Raw genomic sequence first — 17,589 nt, 5'->3', positions numbered from 1 at the left:
GTTCTGTTCACGACAGACACTACTCTCCCCTCTCCTAATCCTGTGTAAAACCTCGTTCTCAGCTTGGAGCAGCGTAACCTGGAGCTGGAGACGGAGATGGTGAACCTCCACGAGGAGCTGGACCAAGAGAGGAAGAAGTACACCATGTCCGAGATCAAGCTGCGCAACGCTGAGCGTGCCAAGGACGATGCCGAGCGGCGAAACCAGATGTTACAGAAAGAGATGGAGCAGTTTTTCTCCACGTTTAGTGACCTCACTGCAACTGGCAGCACCACAGCCTCCGACCCCCGCCGACCAGACCGCAACAACTCCATCTGGATACAGTGAGGGACGGCTGAGGAAGTGGGCTGAGATGCCAGGGAAGACTGGAAATGGTTTATTACATGATGTGAACATTACAGGGACTCCAAACAGGGTTTGGCTGCTGATTGAAGGCGGTAAACTGGGAAATTACGTTGCAGAGGTTAACGGCATGTTTTAATTTAAGAAATGGGAGGTATCGGGCTAATGTGAGCCACCTGTACAAACGAAGACATCACCTGGAGTGATGCCAGACAGACATTATCTGTATATAGCATTATTTAAACAGTTAATGGACACTCTCAAGCCTCCTTTGGTGCTCAATCACACGACTGGGGAGTGGAATAAAGGGACAGTACACCACAGTCAATGATAACATACGGTACTACGACCATTTTGTGTGAGCTCCAGTGAAAATACAAAATAACAATACCAACTCTGGAGCTGAAAATGCAGAAAAGACCATCCCAAACCCGTTTTTATTCAATTTAACATCTGGCAAAAAAACACTGTGTTGGTGTTGGATGTAATTCGGTATCTGCTCGTGTACATAGAGGGAAACAATGCAACAGTCATATGTTTGTAAAGAGAAATGTACGTGATACTTAAATGTTTATCTGATATTTAAGCAAAGTTATCAATGTGTGATATTTTATATTAAGATTTTTTTTTTCTTGCACTTCTATGTTTGTTTAGTCTTGGTACTGAATGTCCCGTCAGTCAATGTGTGTGTACCATATAAATGGGAGTGTATGCTGTGTATGTGCCCGTGCTTCTGTGCTGTTACATTTACCCATGACCAAAAAAAAAAAAGATCCTGTACTGTAAATATTTTATAGGTAATAGTAGACCCTACTCGTTAGTCTGCACTGTGGTTTGACTGATATGCAGATGGATATGGTACGTATTAAGTCGATAATAATTGAAGAATGTTTTGTAGCCAGTAAAAAATGCATTTTAAGACTTGCACAATGGGGCATTGGCATAAATCCCAGATAAAAAGTAATTTCAGGTGACAAATTCATGAAGTGTTATCGTAAGTCATCCTGGGAATTACAGTTTGTAGTCTTTACGAGATGCCAGTTTTAATACTCCCTCGGAGAATTTAACCACCTGACACATTTTCATTTAAATTTGGCACAGAATAAAAAGTTACAGCTAAAGAGTCCCAACACAGAGCTGTGAGTTAGTCATAACTGTGAAGAAGTTAGAGGTCTGGAGCATCAAGTTGGTCAACACTGAGGACATTAACAGCCCGGCTGGTGAGCGGTGTGCATGATGGTGCATGAGTCCACGAGGGGGTCGCCATACAATACCTGAATGTCTGTAAAGTGACTGAATATTGATGAAGTGTATTTATGTAGCCTTAAACCAAATGTCTACAAAAAAAAATTAGCTAATGGGTACAAAACAGGAGGCGTCTGAGAGGACTTCTGTCCAAAGAAGTTTGTGTGTGTGCACGTGTGCACAGGCCTGCTGCTGGCTGCTTTTCCTCTGGAGATCAGGTCCCGTTTAAACCTGCTGCTGGTCATTGCAGGACATCTGGAATGTGCACATGGGTGAAAAAAAAAAAAGTGCCTGAACAACCCGAGAGAGGGAGGGGAGCCTGCGCTTCTCATTTTTGCACCCTTCACCGGGAAATAATAGGCTTAAGCCAAGCTGACAGTGTCACCACGTTCTGTGAATATCACACAAAAGAGCAGATTATGGACAGAAGGGGCAAGAAGGAGAGGACTGGGATAGTGGAATATTTTCAAGACATGATACTTGATACACAAAGGAACTTTAAAAACAATACAAATAAAGACGCATTTTAATGTGAGTGTCATTTGTTGTTTTACTTTTGAGTGTGTCTTTAACGGGTCCAACTGTTATGTATTTGACGTATTTGTAAAAGATACAGAATTTAGTCACACAATGTATGAATGGAAGACGTTTGATGATTATTTTTCTTTTTGATTTTTTTTTTTTTAATTGTTGATCAGAGCTCAAAAACATCAGTGTTGTCTGACTAACACTCAATATTCAATTTAGAATAATGTTAGTTGTAGAGAAGCATCATAAGTGTTTGCAGCGTATTTTATTGTGGATACCGTGGGAGCTTTTAACATTTGGCATGTGATAAATAAACAATTGACTATTCCAATAAAATCTCATTTAGTCAAAGATTTTGGTCAGCACTGTAAGAAATGTTTAAATTCATTCATATGTTTGTGACTGAGGTCGTAGCTACATGTGGTATTGTAAAGAACTACATTATATTCAGAGGTGTTTATCATTTTGTTGGTTCTCAGCTAGATAAACATTAGAAACACCTCTGAATGTAATCCAGTCCAATATAACACTCACTAACTTTGACCTCAAAACTTTATACACATCATACTGTAAAATAAACTATGACAGAAAGCTGTATTGCATTAAATTGTACAGGTATCCTTAATAAAGTGGAAACTGATGGTATAATGTTATATTTTTTCTGCAAAAGTAACAGGAAATGTTACTTGATGAATCAACCACACAGAAATATGCGTTTTGCCTAATCTAGCCTAATATTGTAAGATTGCCTAAAATTAGTCCTGCCCAGTGATCTGCCACCTTCCCCACTGTGTAACCAGAGGAGGAAGCTAACAGTACAAAAGGTGTAGAAAAACTATCATCTCATGATGTACAGTTTATCAGCCGCAAGCGTCAGTCCGCTGGCTTTCTTCCTGCACCATCAGGTTACATGTGTTAGTCATTCAGGCTCACAACTTGTTCATGGACACCTGCCTTTAAATTGAGCACATCTTAAAGTGCCTGAAACTGGATTATAGTCTGTGTAGGTTGGACTGTGACAGACTGAACAGATGGTTTCTGTCGATTATACGGCGCCTGTTAATCCGACATATGGAACAGTCAGTCGCTCCAGGTAAAAGAAAAAAGGTCCTCAATGTCCAAGATCAAAGGTTTTGTTTATTTTCAATCACATACATATACTATTTTTACATACACAGTTCCTTTAAAATGTTGTGTTTACAGTAACAGCTTTCAGTAATTTTTTTTCTTTTTCTTTTGCATTTGTTTTGACTTTACTTGAAACGCTATAGCCTGAAGCTTTGAGATCAGCGTGAAACAGATACAATTTTTTTTTTTTTCAACCTGACAATGTCAAAAAGAATGAATCGTTAAAACAGCACGGAGTAAAAGAAACAAAGAGAGAAGGAATCGTAAAAGAACTGAAGAACAACATCACCTGATTCAGATGAGCTATACAGGGTTTCACCATTGTAGAGTTCCACATTTAAAACATTTTAGCATCACCTGACCCTTGTAGTAGCTTGCTTCCCTGTCTGAGTGCAATAAAGTGTTTATTGCATTGTTGGATTGTTATTATTTACAATATAACTCGAAAGAATGAGGTGAAAATCAATAAATTGGAGATCACCAGTACTGAGTCCAAAGATTTTAAAGTTGGCACAGCCGAGTACAAGATCCATCCTAACTTGTGGCCATGTAATCATTTAGTCATATTGGCAATAATATTATGGCTGAATGATGAGTTAGTCCTCTTCAGATTACAAATAAAAACATTAATTTTACTCATCCTGAATCCATTTTGGGTCCCTCTTGACAAAAAATTAGGAGCAGGATTGACAGTTGACGCATTTTAAATTCAGTGGTTAATGTGACTAAACATGAATACACACATAAACTACTTCCAAACACACAACTGTGCTCACTCTCCATCAGTGTTCTTAAAAGCAGTCATACAAAAGTCATGATCTTGTTTTGAAAGAAAATTACGTAAATAATTCATCCAGATGTCAGAGCACACCTTCCGCTTCAACCTTACAGAGTTTGTGTTGAATGCTGGTTAATTTAAAATCACATACACACACACACACACAACCACACGCACACACACACACTGATGAGCAGAGAAGCAATGACATGCGTAATTGTGAATCCATTCATTTCTACATTCAGTGCTGACAACCAGCTGTTTCTATGTTAGAACCTTCGACTTCAGGCGCATTAACCGGAACCAAAAGCACCTTTTATCACAATAGATTTGTCTGGATGGATCTTATAAAAAAAAAAAAAGATCAACAGTTCACATTCAGAAGAAGAAGAAGAAGAAGAAAAAAAAAACATTAATATGTGTCAGTATTTGTACTCATGTGACCAGAACATGTAAAGATACAGAAAGAAGAATGCGTTGGGGTGGTTAATGCCCTGTAGAAAAAAACTGCAAGTACAGTACTGTGTTTATTTGTGGTGTAGGAGCCGACTTAAACACTGGACCCCCTTTGTGAGAAGTTCATCTGAATATTTTCAAAACATAAAGAATTTAAAAGTTGCACCCTGTTTTGAGAGATTGCCCTGGTCAGACCCTGAACAAAAAGCCAAGCTAGACGTAGCTTATTCTGGAGACGCCAACCTCAGTTACCCTCTTAGCTCTGTGAAGGTACTGTTAGTCTGCGTGTGGTTCACTGTACACGAAGCCACTGGCAGAAAGAGTGTTAACGAAGTAGCTTCTTGAAGTTATGTCGATCATTTTTGGGGGGGAACTATGAGAGTTTGTATGTACAGACACAGGGTGGTTCAACTGCATGCAAAAAGACAATCAGCAGCTCAACTTGAGGTTACAGAGATTTAGTTATACCATCGAATGACAGGGTAAGAAACAAATATTTTCTTAACCAGTGAACGTATGAGCCCCTAGGAATATAGTTTCCCAAGAAACTTTATTTTTATATGTTGTATGTGATAACAGGCTATCCAGCTCATTATGCAAACACCCAAAATAGGGAACTATCTGATTTGTTCACAGAAATACAGCTCAGAGTTCCCAGTGTACCATACATCCACCCGCTGAATTATTTAGAGTGAAAATAATTTATTAAATTAAGCTTAGCGTATAGCTTCTTAAACCTGCATCGATGCTCCCTTTGCCTTTAAACCCACCAAACCTGCATGAAAACATAAAATATGGCAGTGGAAACCAAAAATAATGAGAATTTCATTCTTTCTTGCTTCATAACTAAGAATATATCAAGTACACACAACTTATAGGCCACCTGCTTGGTTTCTAATAGGAGTGCATTTTATGAGGCATAAAAAAAAAAAGCCAAAGTAACACCTTAATCGCAGTCTACCATTGTATATTCACAACTTGCAGCTGAAATTGTTGTTATGGGTGATTAAAATATGAAATAGACATGGAGCAACGTAGGTTTTGCCTTTTGTTTTCCTCTTGTTCCAGTCTGCCAAACATACAGTGCCTCTTTCTTTAATTTAAAATCAATGAGTGTGCACAGTTGATAGTTAGACGTGACCTAAACTCCTGGACTGGACAGCGCCGGTCCAACTGCCAAGCCATCGCAAACTTCAATGCAAATTATGCCTCTAAGTATATGCTAAGTATTACATGTGCAAGTGGCCCCGTAGGAAAAAAATCTGGTCACACTATGTTTTGTAGGCTGATTCTGTTTTAAGTCATAGATAAGAAGTAAAACTAAATCAAAATGTGAAATGGCAGAAAACAAGCATAAGCAGTGGATTTTTTTTTTTTTTTTCCTTGAGCCAAACAATTTGAGGAAAACAATGTTTTGTTCAAAGTTTCCACCAAACTTGGTGGCTCATGGGGACTCACACAGTTTTAAGGCAGAACGAGAAGAAGCAGAGGAAAAAAATACCAAAAATAATATCATTTCTGCACCTGCAATGCTTCATTCCAAAAGGCACTTGCCATATTCAGATTCCATCTATCAAAATAAATAAATCAGTAAGTAAAATCGTCCGGCTAAGAAATCATGGAACATAACTGATGGGGGACTCGGTCTAGTTTTATGTAATATCTGGGTGGTGTGTGGTGAAATGATGCATATTATCTAAGTTAAGAAGAATAAGTCATTGCTACGAGGTTAACACTCATCACCAGCCTTTAAACTCTCAACTGTATCACCTGCGTCTCGTTCTCGAAGTGTTCTGTGTTTCAAATAAATAAATACGTATCGTCTCTGTGTGGCGACGCCACAGTGAAACAGATCCACCTCCTGTGCCTATGTGGGGTTAATGGTACACAATGACATGCAGGGCTGTGGGTCGGCCCGTGGGGCGGTGGAGGGACCGCTCACACGCTGCCAGGGGAAATAAAAGGGACATTACACACAAATCAGACTTCTTTAAGGGGAATCTTATGAAGTCTGAGTACAATCAAAATCATTTATTTCTGCGTGTACTGACCCTTTATAAGTCCTGAACTCAGCCCTGACGGTTACTCATGGCCTGCCTGTTGTTCACCAACACACACACTCACACACTCACACATACACACTCACATGTCTTACTGTGACCAGACCCCCCTCACCCTCCTCCCCCTCCATCCCCCTTTTGTCTGGAGTTGAGTTAGTTTACATCGTATATAAACAAAAGTCTCTATACAGACTCATTTTAGCATACAGTGAGATTAGCATTGTTTAAATCTAACCATGCAGGACTACAGCGATAGGCAGGGGCAACTGAGGTGGAAAGCGGTGATGTGGCAAGGTGCGCTTAGTCAGAAAAAAAACTCCTAGTGTACTGGCCGTCAGTCCCACTCTGTCTGCCCTTCAGCTGTACAGAATTACAATATTTACAAGTAGCAGAGGGAGCGCCGCTCTGGGTGAGAGCAGCTTACATATCCCTGCAGAATTACCACATAAAAACACACAAATCAGGCAACCTTACATTTGGGATTGTGTCGAGTGTGTGTGGGGGGAGGAGGGGAGAGGAGGGGGAGGGGGGAGGGGGGGGGTCTCAGACAAAAGCCTTGAGGTTAAAATACAGCAGTGTTATTAAATAAGAGTTGAACAAGGAAAGGGGAGAAAGGAGAAGGAAGTCTGTGTTGAGCAGTAGCGATGAGCAAAATGGCAGCTCACCTTGCCACAATGATCGGAGCATATATGAGTTTGTAAGGAATTGGGAGACCAGCAGCCAGCCAATATGCACTTTACAGGAGATGCAAGTCTAAGCACTTGGTCATTTTTGTTTGGATGCCATATACAAGATATGTGGGGTAATATAAGCAAAGCAACTAGAAGATCATTAACATATACCTCAGCTCATTTACTTCATTTTAAATACCACTGCTGTTTTTGAATGACAATGCACAGGCTTTAGATTTCATCATTTCAGATTGTGTTTCCATGACACATGTTTTTGTTCTTAATATATTCATTTTGATCTTTTCTCTTTTTTGTTGTTGTGTATTTTCAGTCGGGTCATTTCAGTTGGGTTCTTCACCTTCTGAAGAACATGGGGTTACGCAGGCAGGCGGCTAGTCACCTGCAACACCCCAAGGGTCCTGCAGAGGTCTCCAGACTGCTGTCAGTGTCTGAGGCCAGGGTCTGGTCGGTGGACATGGAGGAGATGTCGTTGATGGAGGAGGAGGGAGGGAGGCTCTCGCTGCTGTTCACGGCTGCACCTGTGCTAAGGGAATCAACAGCAGCAGGGGGTTACAACGTAAAAGAGTCCTTGCAAAGACAGCAGCAGAAATACAGCCAAAGGAGATATTTTGCAAGTGCACGCAGAGGGTACAGTTAGACCAATGCTGAATATAGACATCAACAACACGAACAACAACTGTGAGACGCCACAATCACAGTGTTTCTATATGAGACAAAGGTAAATAAGGTTTGGGTCCAGTGGGTTCCACAGGAAAGCTCATTAAAGGCTGCAGGGTTTCAGCAGGTCATAAAGGGGATGTTAGAAACATTTACATGCCGCCAAGGGGCTATTTGATGATTTGTGCATTTCATTGTAGACTCCTTCATTATTAGGACTTATGTCTTTATACAAGTCTTGCTTATTTTGTATTATACTGTGAGAAGTCAAGTTAATTTGTTTGAAAATCTTTCAAATTGCAATTCAATTTTATTTCATTGATCTTTTGAAATCAAAGCTGGACACAGTCAGCAGTAAACTTTTGGAGACTTCATTAAGAAACTCCGAATTCAATCTGCTCAGCTGCTTTTTTTCCCCATTAACACTGAATCAGTGTTTGAGTTACGGAGGAGCAAAGGATGCTTAGTTTCCTCTAAAGTAAAGTTAAAGTAAATCAGGACAGAAGCAGCAAAGTCTTAATATAGCATTTTGATGCTAATGATGCAATGAATGATATAAGAAATGCATTAAATAAAATTTAAATCTATCCTCTTAGGAGCTAAATGTGGGCCAAATGTGCGAGGCTATAAATGTGCGTAAAGCCTGGTGCAAAATAATGTAAACGGGTTTTAAAAACGTGAAAGACCACTTACATAACGGCAGATTTAATTTCAATATTTTGACCATAGCAGTACGCACACCAGGCAATTAAGTCAAAAAGCAGTACCACACATTTCGCGTTTATAATAAACAATTTCAGGTGCTTCCCGGAACGTAAGATCTCACACAAAGTCTCGCGTGACCAAACGAGACTTCAGCGCAAAAACAAATTATTGGACATGTTGTCATTTTTATACACTCTCAGACCTTCATCTGCAATGTAGATGCTGGTCCATATTATTAGAGGCCTTTGTGTTACCGGTCAGCTCGCTATCATTGCCGACTGCAGGTTTCTGCTCAATATGACCTCCTTTCACAGGATTTCAAGATTTCGAAAACACTCCTGAACATTAAAATTATAATTTACGTGATAATTGTGTTCAGACCAACCCGCCATGATTAATCTGCAGAGTGCATTTTTTAATTTAACGGGTCATCGCCTCCTGTCGTGCGTTTTCTTCTACGCATCTGTAAATATTGTCTGTGGTTTTGGTATGGGATTGCCATGAGATTGCCAATTGACCTGAAGGTGTGCTGCACACCTCTTTACAGCAAACTCAGTTCAGCAGCTCTTTATAAAAGCTTACTTTCCTCTCCCGTCTCTCAGCAAGCGGTGAAGAATTTACCAGCCTCCCAATCACACACCTTTATGAAGCACTCTTCTGCTTTGTCGGCCATAAAAACAAGATTTCAGAACAAAGTGGACGGCGGAAACGGTCCCAACACGCTGATTTGTGCAGCGGACATGTAAAGTGTAGGCACATCGTGAATCTGCTGTTTCTGTCTGTTTCCTGTGGGAGAGTTAATTGCTTAATGGAGGCTGGTGAGGCACTTCAGCTGACCCAAAATAAAACCGAGAACAAAATTAATAGCTGGCATCAGTTCCAGCAGTTGCTGCACTTGGATGTTGACTTAAATACATCAGAAATAACTGTTACGAGTTCCCAAAGCGAGTGGAGTACAACTGTAAATCTAAAAAAACCAAAAACTGATTTATAAAGTGGAAGATTAATTTCTAACTTTCCATCCTAACACTAATCCACAGAGGGGAAACAATAATTCATAACTACTACCAAAAGTTATATTATATTCCCTCACGGTAATCTTCCACACTCTGGGAACCATTTTTTTAATATATATTTTCAGAGATACAAAAAGCTCATGTGGGCTATAGTGCAAAGATTATGAATGTGTTAATAATATTATAGATATTATACACTGTCTCACACCGATAAATACTGTAGGGGTGGCCTGGTAAAATCTCTATTAATGTTATAATCTCAACACACACACACACACACACACACACACACACACACACACACACACACACACACACACACACACACACACACACACACACACACACACACACACTGGTTCTGAGTGAGGCATCACGTGTGCTCTCGGCTCTTCTGATTCCCCGCTGCGGTAAAACGCTGCTGTCTGCAGCTCCTGCACTGCGTCTGATTTATTCAGCGCTTGACATTATAGGCCGGGCCGTTCGGTTAATTAGTGGATGGAAAGAAGAGGAAGGATGGTGTCGTGAATTTTCAAGAGATTGAGCAAAAGAGGGAGGGTGAAAAAAAAAAAAAAACAGATGGAAAAAAAAAATGTGTTGCTTTATGGGTGAAATTAATTCTGAACACATTCTTCCTTTGTAATATTTTAGCTTGTAGAAATGCAGAAAGGAGGACAGCATAGTTTACATGTTGTTTGAACTATAAATTTGTGTTGCTTGTTTTTGGCCCAGCTAAATGAGGCAGAGGCCTTATGGGTTTGCAGGAGGAGGGTTTGTTTTTGCATAAATGAGATCATTTGAAGGTATTTCGGATGCGGCAGTTTCCTCTCCTGATCAGCAGATGCTGCTGTCTCTTGCAATAAGCGTGTTTCACAAGGATCACAGTGCAGGCAGGCCGGCCTGGTCAGTGTGCTAACGTGACTCCATACTGCCCCTCCGTGGCACATCATGAGAACAGCACTTGCATTGTAACAAAAAAATTATGTTCTAATTGTTTATAATTAAATACAATATAAACTGTCAGTATTTTTTAGTGTGCAGTCCTGTTGAGAGAGGAACCATATGAAATGTCGTGCTGATATTTCCTGTGGTGGACCCTAAAGAACCCAAACCTTAAGTCATGATATGTTATACATATAAACACATACACATAAAAGAGTGCACACAACATTTGCTATTAAATATTCTTTAAAATATTCAAGTTTAGCAGTTACTGATTAGCTGTCTTATAATGTCATTTTTATAAATACACTTGGCACAAAATGACACTACACAACATTTAACTGGAGATGCAGGGGACGGAGACACATGGTCAACAGCACAATGGGTTTATCTATTTACAAGGGGGAACTCCAGTAAGGTTATAGTAAATTCACTTACAGAGCGATTAGGGTTATGCACTGAGAGTACCTGAAGGTGAAGGTTGTCCCTTCACTACGCCATTCTTCGTTCTCTCCTCAAAGTTCATCACCTCTTTGTAGATTAGTTCTGCCAAGGCACAGAAGAGAAAAGTCAGTAAAAAAGACATTGACATTTAAATGACCTTTAATTACTGAACAAACCGGGGAAGTTGAACATAAAACAACAACAAATACAGACTGTTAAACGAGCCGTAACACCACAAACAATGTACAGGTTCTTCTAAAACTGCCAGATCTTTTACTTTTGGTGATTTCCCGATTCCGTAATTTAAATAAGCGATTCATACCTTTCCATTCATCAATGGAGTGTTCTCTTTCATCCAGCTGCTTGTCGTAGATCTGAGGTGGAGGCTAAAGGCGAGAGAGTACAAAGAAAGCACGCTGCATTTTAGTAACAATCCAGCTACCGGTCCAATCAGCAGCATCTCCAGGTGGACATCCAAACTCAAAAATCTACCAGACACCAGATTTGGTTAACGATGCGTCAAAATTGTCAACATTTAATTGTTGATGAATTAATAAAAAAGAAGAAATATGGGCATGTATTTGAACATGAAAAACACATCAGACTGCCAGGACAGTTTTAACATGTATGTACAAAAAGAACATGCCGCCTGCGTGTGGACGATGAAGAAAATATAAAATGTAGACGAATTAAAGTAAACAGTGATTTATTTACCCATAATCTTTTACAGTGGTGATTGATTTCCACAAAGTTCAATATGAATACATAGTTTGCTCTCTGCATCACATTTCATCACACAACATATTTCAGATCTTTGTAACAACATATCTGTTGGCTTGTCCAGCTAAAGTGCCTTTGTCCTTCACACGTAGGATTTTCGTTTCATCTGACAGAACACAAATATGCTGTCTGGCAACCATTCAGCCCTTCTTATCACCCGTTCATCGTGATCCTGCCCCAGACTCCTGACACCATAATTCTCCCCTCTCCATCACTGCAGGTGACAGGACCACCCATAAACCTCAGCGATATGACCTTGGAGGAAGCGTTACTCGTAAGCATTGAGCAGCCACAGCAGGACAGACCAACAATCCATAATGTTGTGGAAGTGAGGGGTTTATCAAATTAATTTTTTAATACAGCGGATGCACTTCTCTGAGATGGTTTGCGTGCAGTTTTGGGGATTTGCACAGACACACATAACTCGGTCCTGTTGTTTTAAAGCCTTATATTCTAATTCCCTAATACACATCTATTATGACCTTTTTTTTATTATTATTATTATTATCACTATCACGACTAAAATCCCTGTTATATCCCCCAGTTATACAGAATCATGTATGTGCAGAGTTTGAGACTAAAAGAGGCTGAAAGTTTCTCTGAGCTCCTCTGAAATGTGACTTCGAGGTCACATTACAACTAGTTTAGGAGTCAATCCTGGTCCAATAGGAAACTTGTAGAAGTATGGAAATTTGAAAGCTTCTTCGGTCATGTAGGAGACATCTCGTATGCAGCGGTAAAACTTTTCAACTGAAAAATATTTCCCCCAATTCTGGATTTTCTTTTTTCATTGAGGGAGGAGATGCAAATTGTCATTTTCACTTCAATATATCTTCAAACATGCCAGGAAGGAATCATCAAGGATTGACAGCACTGAGTCAAGTGTGTCCAAATGTATTTCATTTCATTTATACTCTTTAAAGTAAAAAAAAAAAGTATCATTCAATTGTTCTCTTCGATGTAGGGCGGTTGTTATTTACCATGGATATTTGGATGAGATCTCTGGCCTTCATCAGCATGAGATGACATTAGAGAAGGGGAAAACAGCAGAAAATGTGTTGAAATGCCATTCACAGCCATATTATACATACTGCATCAACTCTAACAACAATAGCATCATTAAAACCAACAACTAGTGGACAAACAAGTGGACAGTCATGAAATCTGCTAAAAAAAAAATTGGTAATAACTACAATGGAGGTGTATGTAAAATGCTACTATTAACCAGCCGGATATTTCACGCAGTAACACTGACATTTATCAGCTGCTCATGCACTCATTAGTCTATTGCTGCGAGTAGAAGTGGTATCTGTACAACTTTACTGAGCTGCAGATGGCTTTTTCCCAATCTCACTGTCACCTCGTACTAATGAGGCACCGATGAAGACGTTAGGCTTCACCGGTTAAACCAGAAACACCACCAGTCTTACATTACAAGACAGAACGATGCACTAAGTCACTGTTTTACAATGTAGCAGCAAGATTTCCAAGCAAAAACTCTGCGTTGTTTTACTGAATTTAAACACATTTCAGTTGTAGACTAATGAATAAAACTGTGTGAGAGATAAATGAAAATGAGATGTGAACAAAAATCATAAATCAATCATAAATGCAGCTCAGCATTTGCTGAATAAACTGGTTTAAAAATTGATATTCATGTCTTAATTCACTATGATTGCGTTTGTCTTTTTAAATAATGAAATGAGGGGAGTCATCATTAAATACAAAATAAACAGTGCTGACCGTTCAAACACGGGGAGACAGGACTGAGCACGGGACAGTAATCAATACACAGCTCTGCCAAAGGCCTACTCACCGCCTCCACCTCAGCTGGATCGTACCACACGTTGATGTAGGGGTGCTGTAAGGCCTCGTCCACTGATATCCGTTTAGCGGGGTCGATGATCAGCATCTTGGACAGCAGGTCTCTGGCCTGGCTAGCTGTGGTTTGAAACATCAACCAACAAACAACATCTAGTTCAGATTTTATGAGGCAAGAAAATGTTCTTTTATGCCACTAAAATATGCAAAAGGGAAATCTGGAACAGAAAGAGAGGAGAGAGAACAAGACATGGCAGCAGCAGTTTGTCAAAGGAAACTATAATTTCACAGAAACTTGTGACTGATAGCAGATAACAACAACAGTTGTGCAGAGCGTTGTGGTTTTATTTTAACCATGTGTCACTATAAATCATTTGTGTAAGAGCTACAATATATACAAGCATGTAGTACAGTTACATAGATCAGTAACATCTTACTTTCACCAGGTGGCAGCAGTGCACCGAAAAGCTGTTTGCCAACTTTCATTAAGCAACAAAAGAATTAGAGGAGGAACACGTTACTACCAGGCCTCTGTAAAACACGTGTCTCTGTGAGGTCGGACGCTGCGGTACAAACAGCAGAAACATGAAGAGACTCCTTCAAAAAGTACGCAGAAATGCGGCACAGTGCAAACTCTGCCAGGTGAAGCCAGAAAATCCAGAAATCCGCAGATCAGTAATGATCAAATATTGAATATCAAATTTAGCTTAAAAGGCATTTCTCGAAATTCTTAAATACTTCATGAACCATCCAAATTTCTCCTCATTTTGATGTCCTCATTAATATTCTGGTTTGTCCCACATATCTACTGTTGATGTAAAAATTCGGCTGATCGTGTCAGCTTGGTCTGAATTAATGTGTATGATCTGAGGAATGATCTCCCACCGGCATGTTTCTAAATGTAGCTCAGTATGCAGGATGAACTGTATTCTGTGAAACATCTGGCATCCACAAACAGAAGAGCAGTCAGCATCAGCCGGCCGGCCACTGCGTCTTCCCTCCGGCCCTCCTGGACTGATGTGAAATCGAGAACCCTTAAAGCACACGCCATCGCTCTCCTACACATCCTGACCTTCACTATAAATAGCTCTACAGCAGAAACTGAACTGAGAACAGAGAAAGACAGATGAGCCGTGTGCAACCCGCTGTAGTCAACACATCAATAAGAAAAAAAACATGGTAAATCCATAAAATAACTCCCGTATCGCTCTCCTTCCACCGGTCCTCAAATCCCTATCTGCCGCTTCCTTTCCTCTACGGTTCAAAATAACCAAAGCCTGAAGGATGTCTCTCTCACGTCTGAGTCACTTCCGACCTGTCACAGTACAAAACGCACAAAACAGCAGCACTTCAACGCTTCCTCACACCGTCCCTCTCCCTCTCCCTCACCCATGGGTGCGTTTCCTTTAACACCGTCACTCCAGCAGGAAGCAGCCGGAACACCAAAAGGATTCAGGTAGAATCTTCACCAGCCAACAGCTTTGATGTTGGAGTTGATGTAACAGGAAATATATATTTAGTTGTATCTCACTGGAAGGATTTTCTACTTCTTCACCTCTCAGGTGAGACAGAGAAGAAGAAGAAAAAAAAATGATGTCTTGGTTTAACACTGCATAAAAAATAATAATAAAAAAAAAACTGGTTTGATTTCAGGACGGCTCACAGAGTGCGGCTCGGATACAAAACACAGCACGTTTACGTGTTCGCTGTGTAGAACTGCATCTCACCTTTGAGTTTGTTGTGCTCGGAGTCGGCGGGGAAAAGGCAGTCGGGGAAGAGCTTGGGAAAGGTGAGGCCCGCGTACTTTGGCCGGTTCTCGACGTAGTTCCTCACTGTGGGTTGAAGCTTTTTCATGAAATCTGGTGAAGGGGTGCCCAGCTGCTCGATCACCTTGTTCCACTGGTCGATGTCTGGTGTGGCAGGTCAGGATTAAGGGAAACACACCTGGAATATGTCGCATCCTGTAGGCCTCGATGCCTGCTCCGCTTCTACCCGCATACGATGTCATAGATTTCATTTTGCATCTAAAGACAGTTTGTTTGTTTTTTGTTTTGTTTTGTTTTGGGTTTTTTTGGGGGGGGGGGTGCATTAACAGTAATGGAAGTAGTAATCCCATATGAATTGAACAAAAATAATTAAAGAAGTTTGTTATTTGCATTGCAAAAAGCACTCAACGGTAAAAGAAGCATCTGTTAGAAACAAGAAAACTGACTGACCTCAATAAGCATCCCATCAACACTCTCGTCAAATCAGCTTCTCACAAATTATATTAACAGCTTCTTTTTTTTTTTTTTTAACTAATTTAGAAGTTTAGTGAATTCTTTTTTTGACTGTGTAACCATTGTTGAAAATAGGAAGTGGGTCACAGAAGCACAGAGCTGATGACGCACCTCCTGCTGACAATATGAGCTTTTGTTAAACATGTAAAATGTGCATGTAGCTGACTGTGTGTGCAGATAGACTCGTGGAGTGTCAGCCTGCATTTTACCACCCCCTTAAAGACAAATATTTTCTTTCTTACCCCTCCGCACCCTCCGAATGACCCCCTCCCTCCCCAAGTTCTCACACAGAGTGCCAGTAGAGGCAGCGAGATGCCAGGGCCGCCACAGATCCCCATTACTTTATTTTGCTGGAACGCGTCACACTTCCTCCGTTTTGTCTCCACTGCAGATTGGCTATGATCCACCCAGCGCTCAGTGAGACAGTTTTTTTTTTGTTTTTTTTCTCATCCACTAAGGCTCTTATTCATGGCTCTTTAGCAAGTAGTTGGATTCACTCGGATGGCTTGAGGTGTTTCTCCTCAGCGTGTCATTGTCGTAAAAGCGTGATGCTGTTTTGTGTTTGGAGTTATTCGCTTCATATAAACGGGCATCATGCACCTAAACACGGTTGCTCTCAACAAAATGCTGCAGGGTTCCTGCTGTGTTCGGGTTTACTTGTAAAACAGAGTGAGGAAGTGGCAGAAGGTCGGAAGGATACGGTCTGTCCCAGGGAACAGCACTGTCCCTCTTATCACCTCTCCAAAGATGCAGCCGACTGACCACATGTCCACTGGGGTCACACAAACACATACAGGCACACGCATGTTGTCATGTTTGTGCCCACGATGTATTTAAATTCAACATTCACTCTCTGTCAGTTCTGTTTTATACCAAATATGTGACTTTTTAAGCTGCTAAATTGTCACCACATGGTCGGTAAGTGTTTTGATCATTTTAACCTGTAAAGTGTCTTTGAAAAGCGCTATAAAAATCAAATGTATTATTATTATTATTATTATTATCTGTGTGCTGTTTGGTGCTGGGCAGTGAGTTTAAACTGGCTTAATCCTTTTTTAGCAATAAAATGGTTCCCCATTGTCATCAAAAACAATGCCATGAGAGCCAAACGACTAAACAATGAGCTGGAACACACCATAAGCTGCTGTATATCTGTAGGTTCATCAGGAGCAAGGCCTGTCACAGTGACATGGATTTCAGATTTTAATTTGACACATTTGTTATATATGTTTGTTGTACTTGTTATAAAAAAAATATATAGATTGTAGATGTTTAATGTGTTAATCGTTCATTTATCTCTTGTTACTTGGTAAATATGTCTCTGAGTATCCAGTAAAATCTGTAGAATTAGTTTTCCCTCCTGTAACTGAACCTCGGCCACATAGTCAGAAATACAATATCACATGTCACAATATCGGAGCCAAAGATGCCCCAATGCTGCCTTCATGTCATTTAATTGAAACTGTAATCCGCAGCACTTGAGTGAGAAACACATCAACCTCCAGTTTGTATTTCCCAGTCAGAGATATTATGCTGCTGGCAGTTGCCTCAAAATATAAACTAACATTAACACTAGTATAATACATTCATTTTATTTTCTTGTTTCATTTGTGAACAATCTGTTATGCATAGCACGACGACATTAGCTCATTTGGTGACTACGAGGTTAGCAGAAGGCCTTAACACTATAGCAATAGTGCGTTAACACGAACAAGT

The 17,589-nt window shown here is 40.3% G+C and overlaps 2 protein-coding genes across 13 annotated transcripts in view; one reads left to right on the top strand and one right to left on the bottom strand.

Annotated features, from left to right (window-relative positions):
- Positions 1-2,763, top strand: part of arhgap24 (Rho GTPase activating protein 24) — a 61,517-nt gene extending 58,754 nt beyond the window's left edge. For all 7 annotated transcript variants that reach the window (XM_069170183.1, XM_069170174.1, XM_069170197.1 and 4 more), the window contains one exon: positions 63-2,763. In XM_069170183.1, coding sequence (XP_069026284.1) covers positions 63-327 — 265 coding nt within the window. In that variant the 3' untranslated portion in view covers positions 328-2,763. The remainder of the gene's footprint in view (positions 1-62) is intronic.
- A 469-nt stretch (positions 2,764-3,232) lies between these two features.
- mapk10 (mitogen-activated protein kinase 10) overlaps positions 3,233-17,589 on the bottom strand; it is a 38,106-nt gene continuing 23,749 nt past the window's right edge. For 2 of the 6 annotated variants that reach the window (XM_069170228.1, XM_069170249.1), the window contains exons 9-14: positions 15,322-15,504; positions 13,590-13,714; positions 12,754-12,780; positions 11,316-11,379; positions 11,018-11,095; positions 3,233-7,747 (exon numbers count right to left, since the gene is read on the bottom strand). In XM_069170228.1, the coding sequence (XP_069026329.1) occupies positions 7,605-7,747; positions 11,018-11,095; positions 11,316-11,379; positions 12,754-12,780; positions 13,590-13,714; positions 15,322-15,504 (620 nt within the window). In that variant the 3' untranslated portion in view covers positions 3,233-7,604. Of the gene's footprint in view, positions 7,753-10,987; positions 11,096-11,315; positions 11,380-12,753; positions 12,781-13,589; positions 13,715-15,321; positions 15,505-16,573; positions 16,646-17,589 lie in introns of all 6 variants that reach the window. The other 4 variants (XM_069170239.1, XM_069170275.1, XM_069170258.1 and 1 more) reach the window with 4 other exon arrangements.

This window comes from Embiotoca jacksoni, unplaced genomic scaffold (genome assembly GCF_022577435.1).
Source record: "Embiotoca jacksoni isolate LCO1_2020_lvr unplaced genomic scaffold, fEmbJac1.0.p SCAF_10, whole genome shotgun sequence".
Lineage (NCBI taxonomy): Eukaryota > Metazoa > Chordata > Actinopteri > Embiotocidae > Embiotoca > Embiotoca jacksoni.
The sequence above is the reverse complement of the archived record's forward strand: the minus strand, read 5'-3'. Positions and strand labels throughout refer to the sequence as shown.